The sequence below is a fragment of the Procambarus clarkii genome, chromosome 79 (genome assembly GCF_040958095.1).
Source record: "Procambarus clarkii isolate CNS0578487 chromosome 79, FALCON_Pclarkii_2.0, whole genome shotgun sequence".
Taxonomy (NCBI): Eukaryota; Metazoa; Arthropoda; class Malacostraca; order Decapoda; family Cambaridae; genus Procambarus; species Procambarus clarkii.
In genome coordinates this window covers 18,220,645-18,236,747 of record NC_091228.1, presented here as the reverse complement: position 1 = coordinate 18,236,747, position 16,103 = coordinate 18,220,645, and the positions used below count along the sequence as shown (strand labels likewise).

Genomic DNA, 16,103 nt, shown 5'->3' with positions numbered 1-16,103 from the left:
CTGGCGTCTTTTGGCCGGGCGCTGGATGCGGAGTTGTTTATATGCCTGTCTTTATTTAGGTATATTTTTAATCGACTGAGACCGTTCGCACATCAGTGACTGTCCCTTTTTCAACCCTTCCTGTCCCCCTCATGTGCATGTCCAACCCATGCTGGAGTCATTGAGGGGACCCACCTTTTTTAATGTTCAGGTGTGGGGGTTGTAGGGTTGGTTCTGTACTCACCTGGTAAGGCTCCTGGCTGTGCTTGCAGGATTTGAGCTCTGGCTCTTGGGTCCCGCCTATCTGGTAGAACTTGCGGGATAGTACCAGTGGAGTGCAGTGGTGCTATTGGCACATTTGGGGAACACTGTATTACCATCAGAGGTCTGTGCTTGTTACACGACCTACTTGCGAGCATAAGCCTTCTTGCTGGTTCGTCCGTGGACTTCCAGGGCACACTAGCCTGTTTTCGTATGGCAGTTCCGGCCCGTCCTGGTTGTGGGGGTATGTGGGCCGGTGGACTGCTCCTAGCAGCTGCCTGGTGGGCCACCCTCTGGCTGGTCTAGCCTGGCCTTGGGCCAGGCTTGAGGTGTTAAAGAGCTCCCAGTGCCTTATCCAGCAGGTATCAAGCGGGGTTTCTCCGCTGTCGGTCGCCTGGTGCAGGTTTCTGGGCCTGCGGGGTTTTGTCGTGTCTCCGTTGGCCCTGTCTGGGGACTGCCTGCTCCGTTCTCTGCCTTTGCAGAAGGGAGTTGCTATTTACATGTTGCATGTTGCAGTGGTGCCTGTTGCTGCTGCTGCACTTGTGCATTGGTACCGTGTTTCACGGTGGCGTGTCCTTGTTCCTGTGTCCGGTTGTGGAGTGGCACTTTGCTGCCGTTTTGTGCCTGGGGATTGCGTGGGGTTTTTTCTGTCCCTGCCTGATTGTCCACCCCTGGTTGTTATCCTGGGGTTTTTGTGCTTCTGCTCTTTCTTCCTGCCTCCTCTGCAGCTGGGATGTTCTGGGTGTGTTCTTAGGCGTTTTTCAGCCTGTGTCCTGTGGTGTGCTTCTTTGTCTCTGTCTATTGCAGTTGTTCGTACCCCTTGGTTCGGGTACTGTTCTGGTGGCGACCCTTCCACCTTCTTTGGTTTCCTAGCTTGCCCTGCCAGTTTTTTTTTTTTTTTTTGGGGGGGGGGGGGGGTCTTGCGATGTCTCGCGTCGGACCCGCCGTTTCTGAACTCCTGGCGGGCTTGCATGCTTTGGGGAGTTTTTCTGTTCGGCAGACGTTCCATCTCCTTGTGCCGCCTGGGTTTCGGTGGTCGCGCCCGAGATCTTCCCGCGTCTCCGCCTTTTCCTGGGCTCGGAGGGGCCTTGTCGGGGCTGCTTATGTTCTGCTTCGCGGTCTTGCCTCTGGTTGGTGGTCGGTTGGCTTCGTGGTAGGTGTCCCACCTGCGTGCTTCTCTTGGCGGCAGTATGGCTTCTCTTTGCCTCTGGGGGTCGAGTCGCTGAGTTTTCTTGCCCCTTCGGTTTTAGCGTTTTGGTTGTCGGTGGCAGCAGTCTCCATCTTTTCTGGCGCGGGGTGGGGCTGCTGCGTTCTGGAGGGGTCCAGGGTTTGTTGGTGCTTCGTTGGTCAGGCCGGGGGTGTGTCGTTTTTTGTGTTCAGTGGCGGCCCTCCGCTGTTGTTTGCGTGCCACGGCGTTTGGGTCCGGAGCGCGTTTTGCGTTGATCCGGTTCTGTTCTTCCCAGTTCGCGGATGATAGTGTCCCGGCTGGTCAGCCGTGTTCTTGCGGCTAAGCTGCCTGTGTTCTTCCCTCATGCCTGTGGCGTTCGTGGCTTCGCTGCTCTCACTGCCATTTGGGCGACGTGGCCTTGCGGTCTTTCGGGCATGGATTTTTTGGTGTTCGTGCAGGGGCCTTGCTGGTCGTTGTTCTCGTGTTGTTCCCGGGACTTTTCGGGGCTGTGGCGCCTTGGGTTGGCGTTTGCTGCCGGTTGTCTCGCCTCCGTGGGGGGTGCGTGGTGTCCGCCTCCCGGTTCTGTCCCTTTGACCTTCCTCTGTGGGTAGTTAGCTCCGGGGAGCCGACGGGGCTCCCCCCCAGAAAACCAGCGTCGAATGTAATGAAACTCCATTTTCTGGGTGAGACCCGGAGGCTCCCCGGCAACCCTCCCTCCGGTCGGCGGTTTTTCACGTGTTTTGACATCCAGCCTCAGAACTGATGGGTGGATAGCCGGCGTGGGAGGTCTGGGGCTCCCCCTTCCCCCTCCCGGGGAGGGGGGAGCTGCGCAGACAGCGGCGCGGTGACGTATGACGTCATACTAGTTTCCTTGTTTTTTGTTGAAGAGTTCTATCCACTAGTTCGGCTTTAGGTAACAATTTTCACCAGAATAGGGGTTTGTTTTGGAATGTTTACCTTTCTGGATGCTTGACCCGGTCGATGGCAGACATAGAATGCTTCCAACCACACGGGGGTTTCTATAGGCCATTGCTCCTCTTGCCTCTCTGAGGGGGCCAGGTTCTGGCCGTGGTCCCCGGTAGACCCTAGAACTCCATACACATGACTGATGCCAAAGTCTGACATTAGCATATCAGCCGGTAAAGCTCCTGGGAGCCTCCGGGTCTCACCCAGAAAATGGCGTTTCATTACATTCAACGCTGGTTTTTTCAAGATAAATTATTTCCTGTGCACTGGAGGGGTGTCATATTTATAGGCCGCGCAGTTAAAGGGTTAAGTGTTAAATAACTATAGCTTTGACCAGGTATCAAGATGATTAAATTCACTCATGATGACATTTGTTCTGACCTACGTGGTTCGTGTTGCCTCTTGGTAAAGTCCCTGTTGTTTACTTATTTGTGGGTAGTTAGCTTCAGGGACCCAACTGGCCTCCCCACAGAAAACCAGTGTTGAATGTAATGATACTCCAGTTTTTGGATGAGCCCCAGAGGCTCCCTAACACCCTCCCTCTGAGAGGGAGCGATGTTAGTCGCTTCGACTTTGGTTCCGTCCGCGCTCCCTGGGCCTTCCCCTGTTGTTCGTTCTCTTTCCCCCCCCCCCTTTCCCCCCCCCTTTCCCCCCTCCCCTTTCCCCCCCCTTTCCCCCCCCCCTTTCCCCCCCCTTTCCCCCCCCTTTCCCCCCCCCTTCTCCCCCCCCTTCTCCCCCCCCTTCTCCCCCCCCCCTTTCCCCCCCCTTTCCCCCCCCCTTTCCCCCCCCCCCTTTCCCCCCCCCCTTTCCCCCCCCCCCTTTCCCCCCCCCTTTCCCCCCCCTTCTCCCCCCTTTCCCCCCCTTCTCCCCCCCCCCTTCCCCCCCCTTCTCCCCCTCTTCTCCCCCCCCCCCCCCCGTTTCCCGTCTTTTAGCTCCCAAACGTCTGAGGGTTTCGGAGTCGGAGCTGGGTTTAGTTTGTAATGCGACTCGGGCCGCTTCCAGGGCTACCCTATTCGGGTCAAGGGGGGGGTTGAGACATTTGAGCTGGTTCCTAATGCTGAGGCTTCTTGGTCCCACCAGCAGGACCCCTTCTTTTCTGCCTTTCACCTGGACTCTGCCTTTTCTTCAGGGGGTAGAGGGTATGGAGGACTGCTCTGCTCCGGGTCCCGATTTTGGGGATCCCGGGGCTAGGGAGCTGGGTGGCTTGGGCCCACTTAGACGCCGCTTGGGTGTTGGGGCTCTCTTTGCGGGGGCTTGTTGTTGCAGGGGGGAGGGGTTTTCTTACCCTCATTCCTTATACTGTATGAGTATGATTTGGGGTCGGCTCTTCCCCGGATTTGGTCCCGGGTGTCCATGGGTTCCTCAGCTAATGCCTTCCGGAGGTTTTCTGCCTCTCGTATCTCACCTAACGAGGTTCGGGAGGTGCTTGCTGCTTACCTCCTGCAAGACCTGGATTCTGCCTGTTATAGATCCGTCCTCCTTTGAGTTTGGTTCTTCTTCCTCATATTGTGTGTGTTTGGAGGTTCCAGAGTTTTCCTGGCTGGCAGAGTGCCCATTCTTTTCGTTAGGGGTGTGGCATAGGTTATGTCGGACCCCACACGCTTAAATGGTGAGAAACTCCTACTGTTCTGCAAGTTTACCTGGGGTGCGAATTTGAGCGCCTAAATACATGCTATGTTCGCCTTCCTCGGGATGTTTGCCTTGTACAGCTGCACGTGCAGATTCCCTCCCTTTCGATGTCTTTGGTTGCTGAGGACTAGCATACACATAGGCACTTGGCTTCGGTCTTGTGCTTCTTTTCCCCTCTCGAGCTGTCCTTGGACTGACTTGAGGAGGATGTGGGGTCGTTGGGTGCCGTGCATTTGGGGTCCTGGCTTCGGCAGCTAGAGCGTCGGCCGCACTGCTGAAGCTGTTTGCACCGATTCTCAAGGAGGCAGTGTTTCTGTTCTTTGCTTCTCGCTTCGCATGCTGACAAGCTGCGCTCGCTCTCTCTTTGGAATCTGTTTGGCCATATTTTCCGTTGCTGTTTGCAGAGACTGCAAAACGCAGTTTCTGCAGGCTTCTTCATCTAGTTGTCGTCCTATGTTGGACTTGTTGGTTCTCTGGGGTGGCCGTTCTCAGCCTTCTTGGAAGGTTCATGCCAGGGCTTGGGGTTCTATAGGTCGGGGTGGGACATTGGTGCTAACTTCTGAGCTGGCATTTCCTTTGGAGCCAGCGTCATCTGGTCAGTGCAGTAATTGCTCTGCTCGTCCGCCGGCTTCTCATAAGGTTTGCCCCCGTTGACAGGGCGATGGGGGGGAAGGGGAGGCTCGCTCTCTTTGCTCATGCCTGGTCCCACGATTTGTGTAATTACCTAAGTGTAGTTACAGGGTGAGAGCTACGCTCATGGTGTCCCGTCTACCTAGCACGCTTTGTCATATAACGCTCAGAAACTACTGACAGTTTTGGCCTCCACCACCTTCTCACTTAACTTGTTCCAACCGTCTACCACTCTGTTTGCAAAAGTGAATTTTCTTATGTTTCTTCGGCATCTTTGTTTAGTTAGTTTAAATCTATGACCTCTTAGTCTTGAAGTTCCAGGTCTCAGGAAATCTTCTCTATCAATTTCGTCAATTCCTGTTACTATTTTGTACGTAGTAATCATATCCCCTCTTTTTCTCCTGTCTTCTAGTTTTGGCATATTTAATGCTTCTAACCTCTCCTCGTAGCTCTTGCCTTTCAGTTCTGAGAGCCACTTAGTAGCATGTCTTTGCACCTTTTCCAGTTTGTTGATGTGCTTCTTAAGATATGGGCACCACACAACTACTGTATATTCAAGCCTTGGCCTAACAAAATTCGTGAACAATTTCTTTAGTATTTTGCCATCCATGTATTTAAAAGCAATTCTGAAGTTAGAAAGTGTAGCATAGGCTCTTCGCACAACATTCTTTGTGTGGTCCTCTGGAGATAGTTTTCAATCTAGAACCACCCCAAGATTTCTTTCTTTATCAGAATTCTGTAAAGATTTCTCACATAATTTATAGGTTGTGTGGGGTTTATGTTCTCCTATTCCACATTCCATAACATGGCATTTATTCACATTGAATTCCATTTGCCAAGTGGTGCTCATATACTTATTTTATCCAGGTCTTCTTGAACGGCATGGCAATCATCTAAGTTTCTTATTCTTCCTATTATCTTATCATCATCAGCAAACATGTTCATATAATTCTGTATTCCATCTGGTAGATCATTTATGTAGACAATAAACATCACCGGTGCAAGAACTGAACCCTGTGGTACTCCACTTGTAACATTTCTCCTGTCCCATACATTGCCTGTTCTCCGGTGGTTCATTGCCTAAACCATAGGGGGTTCTCTTCGGTTCTTGCCTGTTTGGTGTCGGTTCCTTTGAGTGGTTTGTCTACTGGTTTTTCAGTGTTTGGCTATCCGTGTGGTTCATATCCAGACAGTGTCCAACGTCCTGGTAGATAGTCTGTCTTGGTTCATTTTCCTTTCCACAGAATGGATGGTTGATGCCGACTCCTTCAGTTGGCTCTGCCGAACATACGGACTCCTGGAAGTGGACCTCTTTGCTTCAGCGTGGTCGAGGCATTTCCCAATATATGTGGCGCCCTTTCCCGACTGCGAGGCTTTCACGGTGGGCACCTTTCGGCATGACTGGTTGAGGTGGGGGGTTGCCTGAACCTCTTTTCCCCAGTCCAGCTGTTGCTTCAGGTTCTGGCTCAGTTGCGGTCTTGCCACAGGAGGGTAGTCCTCGTAGCCCATTGGTGGCTGGCCAAGCCCTGATTTCAGGCACTGCTCTCTCGGTGTCCGAACCCGGGGCATTTTCCGTGGCTCTGCCTTTTCAGCAGGTAAAATCAATCCATTACACAGCTGGTTCAGTCTCCTCCTCTGCTCTTCGTGTCTGGTGTTTTTGATGTTGGTTTATCAATATTTGTATTGTTATCTTCATTAGCTTCGTCGATGGTATACCTCCTGAGAACTTCGTCTCGGCAACAGTATGACGTTTCCTGGCGTTCTTCCCGCCATTTTCTCTCTCTTCATAGATCACCTTCTATTTCTAATCAGTTTGTCTTTTTCTTTCTGACTTGGCTGTTTCAGGACTGTCAATTAATGCCTAATACCGTTACCTTGTATAATGCAGCATTGGTGGAGCCGCTCCAGCTTACATTCGGTATGGATGTTACTTCTGCCCCATTACGTAAGCTTTCTCGTGCTTCGTTTCACCTCCAGCCTTCTCGTGCACTGCCTGAGCCATCCTGGTCCTTGGACAAGGTGCTCTCCTATCTTTCTTCTCCTTGATTCGTGGTGAATCAAGGAGAAGAAAGAAAGAAAGAAACAGTCTTCCTTTTTGGTTCAAGATTGTTTTTCTATGGCTCTGTTTTTGTTGGCTTTGGCCTCTGGGGGTCGGGTCAGTGAGCTTCGTGCTCTCCTCTAGCGCTTGGGTTACCTCTAGCTCCTTTGGTCCTGGTAGTTTGTTTGGTCGGTTGCAGCCTTCTTCCTCTTTTCTGGTGAAGAATGACTCGGCTGTTTTCCAGAGGGGTCGTTGGATTACTGATGCTTTGTTGGTCATGCCCGGGGTACATCATTTCTTGTGTCTGATTGCGGCTCTTTCCGCGTTTTGGCTTCTGTGGCCAGGGATGCGATTTGGGATTATCCAGTGTCCCTCGTTCCCTGTTCCAGGGCTTGGGTCTCCCCAGATTGTTTGTTGGGTTATTAAGTCTAGCCAGCCTGCAGTCTATCCTCATGCTCATGATGTTAGAAGGTTTGCTGCATTGGCTGCTGTGTTTGGTATCATGTCTTGGCCTGATATTCGTGTGTGGGGATTTTGGAGGTCGAACAGGGACCTGGCCGCCCAATGTTTGGTTAACATTCCTGGGCCTGGGTGTTCTTATGTTGCTTTGGGTCGCAGGTTGCAACCTGTTGTCTGAACCTCGAGTTGAAGAGTCTGTGGCGGCCGCCTCCTGGGTAAGTTCCTCTTTTCCTTATCTATGGTTATATGTCTCCAGGGAGCCGAAGGGGCTTCTCACAGAAAACCAGCGTTGAATGTAATGAAATGACATTTTCTGGGTGAACCCTGGAGGCTTCCTGGCAACCCTCCCTCCAGTCGGTGGTTTTTACGTGGTTGATACTTAGCCTCCAAACTGGAGTGGCTGAGTCTCCGGCGCGAGGGATTGGGGAAGTGGGGGGAGCTGCTGCAGACGAGTAATTACCTAAGTGTAGTTACAGGATTGACGCGGTTATGGAGTTTGACATTTGTTTGTTTGCATATTTCCGAGGTATTGGAGGGAGTTCTGCCTCTCCGGTTTTTGGTTGCAATTTTCTTACCATATGGGGTCTGTTTTATTATGCCTACATTTCTGGGTTCCCAACCCCTGTCGATGGCAGGTAAGGAAAACCCCCAACCACATGGGGGGGGGGGGGTGTTCTAGGGCCATTGCTCCTTGTGCCTCTCTGAGGGGGGGCCAGGTTCTGGCTTGTGGTCCCTGGTCAACCCATCCTCCTAATTGACAGTACGGTTTAATACTAAGTGTAATATGTACATTTCCTTACTGTATACATAGTACAAAATTGCATTTATGGGGCTGTTACATTTACCTCTCCAATTATTCTCCTCGTTTTCTGTTAAGACACTCAGAATTTTAGGATGAAGTTTTCAAGTTCTATTTGTTATACATAAGTTTTAAATATCAGGAAATTCTTTTTCAGTTTTATTGAACAATAGAGATTTTATACAAAATTTGAAAATATCCTGTGTTACGATACAATTTATTGATATATTGTAGTTTTGTTTTATTAGTTTTTTAAAACTGTAATATCACTATGGCTATAGATCAAGTACTAATTGTAATTAAAAAGCAATAAAATGCTTATCTTCAAGCACTAGAAGGTTAGGTTAGGTTGTGGTTTTCTGTTCAGCTTTTCAGGTAAACTCAAATATTCACAATATATTTGATAGTATGGTTTAATACTAAGTGAAAATAAGTACAATTCCTGACTGCTATGAATAGTACATAATTGCACTTACTTGTGCTGTTACATTTACCTCCTCATTTTTGGAGAACGGGCTGCCCTGGTGGGCTGAACCATATAGACTAATGCCCCGTTGTAATGATTCCCATATTAGCCCAATTGATCCAGGGAGCCTCCAGGGCTCACCCAGAGAATGGTGTTTCATTACATTCAGCGCTGGTTTTTTGTTTCATATTGGGGCTGTATGTTTCCTTGATGAAGAGTTTGTAAATTTATATAATATTTTTAGTAAGGTAATTAAAATAAGCAGTCCCCGTGGTAAAGCACTCGCCCGGCACTTAACGAGCATTTTGACTTGGGTTTGTATCCTGCTCAGGGAGGATTGACTGTGTGTCAATTTTTAAATGTAGCCTCTGTTCACCTAGTAGTGAATGGGCACCTGGTTGTTAAACAATTTGGCAGATCGTATTCTGGGGAAAATTTGGATTATAAGAACCTGCTCAAAACGCTGTGCATGCTAGTGGCTTTACAAGAATGTCAGAACTCTTGTGTGTGTATGTATGTGTATGTATATGTATGTGTGTGTGTGTGTGTGTATGTATATATATATATATATATATATATATATATATATATATATATATATAAATATATATATATATATATATATATATATATATATAAATATATATATATATATATATATATATATATGTCGTACCTAGTAGCCAGAACTCACTTTTTGGCCTACTATTCAAGGCCCGATTTGCCTAATAAGCCAAGTTTTCCTTAATTAATATATTTTTTCTAATTTTTTTCTTATGAAATGATAAAGCTACTTATTTCATTATGTATGAGGTCAATTTTATTTTATTGGAGTTAAAATTAACGTAGATATATGACCGAACCTAACCAACCCTACCTAACCTATCTTTATAGGTTAGGTTTGGTTAGGTAGCCGAAAAAGTTAGGTTAGGTCAGGTTAGGTAGGTTAGGTAGTCGAAAAACAATTAATTCATGAAAACTTGGCTTATTAGGCAAATCGGGCCTTGCATAGTAGGCTGAGAAGTGCGTTCTGGCTACTAGGTACGACATATATATATATATATATATATATATATATATATATATATGTCGTACCTAATAGCCAGAACGCACTTCACAGCCTACTATTTAAGGCCCGATTTGCCTAATAAGCCAAGTTTTCATGAATTAATATTTTTTCGTCTACCTAACCTAACCTAACCTAGCTTTTTTTGGCTACCTAACCTAACCTTACCTATAAATATAGGTTAGGTTAGGTTAGGTAGGGTTGGTTAGGTTCGGTCATATATCTACGTTAATTTTAACTCCAATAAAAAAAAATTGACCTCATACATAGAGAAAAGGGTTGCTTTATCATTTCATAAGAAAAAAATTATAGTAAATATATTAATTCAGGAAAACTTGGCTTATTAGGCAAATCGGTCCTTGAATAGTAGGCTGAGAAGTGAGTTCTGGCTACTAGGTACGACATATATATATATATATATATATATATATATATATATATATAATATATAATATATAATATATATATATCATATTATATTATATATATATGTATATATATATATATATATATATATATATATATATATATATATATATATATAATATATATATATATATATATATAATATATATATATATATATATATATATATATATATATATATAATATATATATATATATATATATAATATATATATATATATATATATATAATATATATATATATATATATATATATATATATATATATATATATATATATATATATATATATATATATATATATATATATATATCCATCCTATCCATCCTATATATCCTATATATATATATATATATATATATATATATATATATATATATATATATATATATATATATCCATCCATAAATAAAAACCAATAAATATAAATACACAGTAATTGGCAATTGCAGTTATATAATAATGTTGTTCTCCACAGGCATCCACAGTCTACATTCACATATTTGTGTTCCTTGGTTGTATGATCGGCCTCACCTTGTTTGTTGGTGTTGTCATTGCTAATTACTCCGAGAACAAGGGCACTGCACTTCTCACCGTTGACCAGAGACGATGGTGAGTCATGCATTTCATAATTGTTATGCATCCTAATTAAGGACATTGTATTCTGTATTCAATTATTTAGTTTATAGTTCTACAATGACTTCACATCTAACCAGATTTGATCAAGACTGGAACCCTTATCATTATAGTGAGGTCTTCCACTTAATTGCCTCCTAAGGTAAGATCTGCTGTGTTCTCACTGAACATAGATCATAACAGTTGGGCATGGGATATTTTTATTGTGAAGGAGGGAATTTCCATCTGCAGTTTGCATATATAATGAGTATGTAGTTCACACGAAGAGTTGTGATTCAGGCCAGCATCCTCTCGTTGTTGGGTATAAGGCTAATGTCCCTATGACCATCACCATGAAAAATGAAACTTGTCATGTGAAATTAATTAACACTTTCGCGCTCTCCGCAAAGGTCACTCAGCCAACCGAATGTGCGCGCTGCGTTTTTATCGCTTAAGCGTAAAAACAAAAATGTGTATACTCTTTTTACTCTTCTGACCTTAGTTCTCATGCTACGTATTTCATTTTGGTACCAACGTGTTCGCAATAAAATTCTCTAGAAGAACATTAGTAAAATAAGTCACGAAACATATAGGGATACCAGCACCAAATAAATAACTACGTAGATGACTCGCCGTGAGCGCCCATCAGCAACAAAATGTTTTTACTCTTGGGATTGTAATCACCTCCACACTTGTTCTACAGCGTTAATTTTGGTATCAATGGACTCGCAATGAAATTCCCAACACGGTGATATGAATATAAGCGTAGAATAATGATGCAGCCCGCCCGCAAGAGTGTGGGAAGTGGTGAAATTGTTACCCGGTATCGGTGACGGGACGACGCACGGCGCTTTGAAAGTTTATACTTATTTCACTCTCATGACATTAATTTTCTATGTACGTCATTCATTTTTATGTCAATGTGTTCGCAATAGAATGTTCTATGTGCCCATAGGTAAAAAATATCAACAAACCGTAAGTTAGAATAGCGACAAATATAAAACAACGCTGGAACATATCAGTGAGCGTCAAACACACACGAAATATTTTTACTTTTGTTATGTTTGTCAAGATTATACTTGTTGCACACAGTTATTTTTGGTTGTATATTGATCGGAATAAAATTCCCTAAACAGACATATGCATATAATACATGATATGGGGGAAGAATTACCAGTATAAACGGCTAAAGTCACCCACCTGCAACCCGTTTGGGACAAAATACCATTTGATCGAAGTTATCCACACCTTTCATGAACTTATTGTACCATGCAGCCTAGTAATTACCTAAGTGTAATTACCTAAGTGTAGTTACAGGATGAGAGCTACGCTCGTGGTGTCCCGTCTTCCCAGCACTCTTTGTCATATAACGCTTTGAAACTACTGACGGTCTTGGCCTCCACCACCTTCTCACTTAACTTGTTCCAACCGTCTACCACTCTATTTGCGAAGGTGAATTTTCTTATATTTCTTCGGCATCTGTGTTTAGCTAGTTTAAATCTATGACCTCTTGTTCTTGAAGTTCCAGGTCTCAGGAAGTCTTCCCTGTCGATTTTGTCAATTCCTGTTACTATTTTGTATGTAGTGATCATATCACCTCTTTTTCTTCTGTCTTCTAGTTTTGGCATATTTAATGCTTCTAACCTCTCCTCGTAGCTCTTGCCCTTCAGTTCTGGGAGCCACTTAGTAGCATGTCTTTGCACCTTTTCCAGTTTGTTGATGTGCTTCTTAAGATATGGGCACCACACAACAGCTGCATATTCTAGCTTTGGCCTAACAAAAGTCATGAACAATTTCTTTAGTATATCGCCATCCATGTATTTAAATGCAATTCTGAAGTTAGAAAGCATAGCATAGGCTCCTTGCACAATATTCTTTATGTGGTCCTCAGGTGATAGTTTTCTATCTAGAACCACTCCTAGATCTCTTTCTTTATCAGAATTCTTTAAAGATTTCTCACATAATATATAGGTTGTGTGGGGTCTATGTTCTCCTATTCCACATTCCATAACATGACATTTATTAACATTAAATTCCATTTGCCAAGTGGTGCTCCATATACTTATTTTGTCCAGGTCTTTTTGAAGGGCATGACAGTCATCTAAATTTCTTATCCTTCCTATTATCTTAGCATCATCAGCAAACATGTTCATATAATTCTGTATACCAACTGGTAGATCATTTATGTACACAATAAACATCACTGGTGCAAGAACTGAACCCTGTGGTACTCCACTTGTGACATTTCTCCATTCTGATACATTGCCTCTGATTACTGCCCTCATTTTCTATCAGTCAGAAAATTTTTCATCAATGATAGAAGCTTACCTGTCACCCCTCCAATATTTTCCAGTTTCCAGAACAACCTCTTATGTGGAACTCTGTCGAAAGCCTTTTTTAGGTCCAGATAGATGCAGTCAACCCAACCATCTCTTTCCTGTAATATCTCTGTGGCTCGATCATAGAAACTGAGTAAATTCGATACACAGGATCTTCCAGATCGAAAACCATACTGTCTGTCTGATATTATATCATTTCTCTCTAGGTGTTCTACCCATTTAGTTTTGATTAGTTTTTCCAATACTTTCACTATTACACTTGTCAATGATACAGGTCTATAATTGAGGGGGTCTTCCCTGCTGCCACTTTTGTAGATTGGAACTATGTTAGCCTGTTTCCACCCGTCTGCTACGATTCCTGTACACAGGGATGCCTGAAAGATCAGGTGAAGTGGAATGCTGAGCTCAGATGCACATTCTCTCAGAACCCATGGTGAAACGCCATCTGGGCCAGCTGCTTTGTTCTTACCGAGCTCCTTGAGCATTTTTTCCACTTCGTCTCTAGACACCTCTATGTGTTCTATGTTGTTCTCTGGAATTCTTATTGTATCTGGTTCCCTAAAGATTTCATTTTGTACAAACACACTTTGGAACTTTTCGTTTAGTGTTTCACACATTTCCTTTTCAACTTCCGTGAATCTATTTCCCATTTTCAACCTCTGAATATTATCCTTTACCTGCAATTTGTTGTTTATGAATTTATAGAATAGACCTGGTTCTGTTTTACATTTGTCCGCAATCCCTTTTTCAAAATTTCTTTCTGCCTCTCTCCTCACTGCCGTGTAGTTGTTTCTCGCATCTTTGTATCGCTGGTATGTTTGGGGGTTCGGCCTCTTCCTGTATTGATTCCATTTTTGTGTCTTTCGGTCTCTAGCCCTCTCGCAATTTCTATTGAACCAATCCTGTTTCCTAGTTCTGCATCTCTGTTTTGGTATAAATTTTTTTGTGCCTTTATCATATATTTCACAAAACTTGCCATACATCTCATTCACTTCCTTGCCTAGCATCAAGTCTGTCCAATTATACTCACTAAAAAAATTTCTAAGGTCACCATAATGTCCTCTCCTGAAGTCTGGTTTTTCAACTGCTTCAACCTCCTTATTTTCTTCCAGCTTATAACGCATTGCATACTTTATTCCCAAAAAGACATGGTCACTTTTACCCAAGGGAGGAAGGTACTGAATGTCAAATATCTCTTCCTCCTTCCTGGTAAATATCAAATCTAGCATGGAGGGAACGTCCCCTTCCCTCATCCTCGTAGCTTGTTTAACATGTTGATACAAGAATGTTTCCAGGATGAGGTCTACAAATTTACAGGTCCAAAAATCTTCTGTTTTAGCTTCATATGCTTCCCAGTCTATGGATTTCAAGTTGAAGTCACCGACTATCAACAGTCGTGATCTATCGTTATCCGCTCTCGCTATAATCTCTCTCATTATTGTTATAAGACCTTCACGTTTACTATCTAGCTCCTCCTTTGACCATGTGCTGCTTGGCGGTGGACTATATGCATTTATCATCATTAGTTTATCATCCTCATAGCAGATCTCTAGTGCTATTATGTCAACTTCTTGTGGATTGGCAGTCATTATTTCCTTCACCTTTAGGTGTTCTTTTACCAGCACAGCAACGCCACCGCCTTTCCTAATTTTTCTGTCCCGTCTCCAAATTGAGTAGCCCCTTGGGAATATGACCTCATTTAAAATTACATCTTCAAGTTTTGTCTCCGTGAGTGCAACAATGTCTGGTGTCTGCAGCTGTATTACATCACTTAACTCCAGTATCTTCGATCTCACTCCATCTATGTTGGTGTATGCAATCTTCAGGAACTTGTTCCCCCTCTCCTTATTCTTCACTCCCCCTCTCTCTATTGATTTTGTTGGTTTGCCTTTATGTACCACTTTACTGGTTTGCCTACCCCTATCACTTTGTAGAAAAAAGAATTTATTTCTTCTTCATTCCTGCTCTCATTTAAATGTTTTGCCTCGGCGAGGTTCAGTTTCAGCTTCTCTCTATCTTCTTTTGAAAGATCTCGTCTTAATGACCACCCTTTCCCATCCTCATCCCTTTGCAATTTTCTAGCATTCCTTAGTACTTCTTCCATCTGTTTGGCACCGTTTAGGGTGATCCTCAAAGGTCGATCTTTCCCTTTTACGTACCTGCCTATTCTCCTGTAGTCGCACACATTCTCTCTGTTTGTAAGACCTTCCACGAGGCCAACAATTTTATCTACTACTTTAGCTTCTTCTACAGCTCTTTCTGACCTAGATGTTATCGCCTTTTTTTTGCAGCCAAAAATGATCAGGGACTTACTCCGATCAACTGTGTTTTGCACCAACTTCGGGTTAGATGCCAATTCTTTCCTCACTTCTAGCCTAATGTTTGTTTTATCTTGGTTGCTGCAGTGTTTGACTTCCTTTACTGCTTCTTCTATTTTTTCCTTCTCCTTGGCCACTTGTGCATAAGTGAGTTGCATATCTTTCTTGCACTGTTCTATTCCCTGTGTAACTTCCTCCATCTGTGCTGACAAAAGCTGTTTCTCCTGTTGAATTTCCTTGCCTAACCTATTGTAGTCATTTATGTTTAAATTTACTTTAACTTCTTCCAAAGCTATTTTTAAGAGTTTATTTTCTTCTTCCATGGCTTTGCAATTTGTTTCCAATTGATTCTTATCCTTGCGCAAGTCTTTCACTAAACCCTCAAGACATAAAACTTTGCTATTCAAATGGTCATTACTTTCTTTCAATTTACTAATTATTTCTACATTATACTACATATTTCTACATAGTGGTGAGAAAGAGAGCCTCATAGCGCGCAGTTTGAAACAAACCCAAAGTAAATCGGATAAAAATTGAATTTTATACAAATATTTTAAAAGTAGACATAACTTTATGTCCACTATGCGTTTACGTTAGACGAAACCGAACGCGCCGGCGCGTCCAGATAGCGCGAAAGTGTTAAGAAACTAGAAGCCATACTATCTGCAGAGGTTAATCCCACAGTGTTAAGGAATTACCAGAGCATCCCTGGTTGTAGCAATGGATCATCATGGCACAATCTGAATTTAGATAAAGAATAGAGCTCTGCAAAAGACTTTTAAGTCAAAGCACTATCCAGAGCTTTGCAAATTCCTGGATTGTGATGCAGTCACCTGTCTGATATGGTAACTGCTATAAGTAACCCGCTTCCCCCCAGCTGAGGTCCAACCCATCTCTTTACAGCTCAGAAGACAACACTGGAAAGTCTGCAGAGGTAAATGTT

At 43.8% G+C, this 16,103-nt stretch overlaps 1 protein-coding gene across 3 annotated transcripts in view; it reads left to right on the top strand.

Moving 5' to 3' along the window:
* na (sodium leak channel non-selective protein na) overlaps window positions 1-16,103 on the top strand; it is a 631,552-nt gene that overhangs the window by 436,125 nt on the left and 179,324 nt on the right. For all 3 annotated transcript variants that reach the window (XM_069314566.1, XM_069314565.1, XM_069314567.1), the window contains exon 22: window positions 10,367-10,500. In XM_069314566.1, the coding sequence (XP_069170667.1) occupies window positions 10,367-10,500 (134 nt within the window). The remainder of the gene's footprint in view (window positions 1-10,366; window positions 10,501-16,103) is intronic.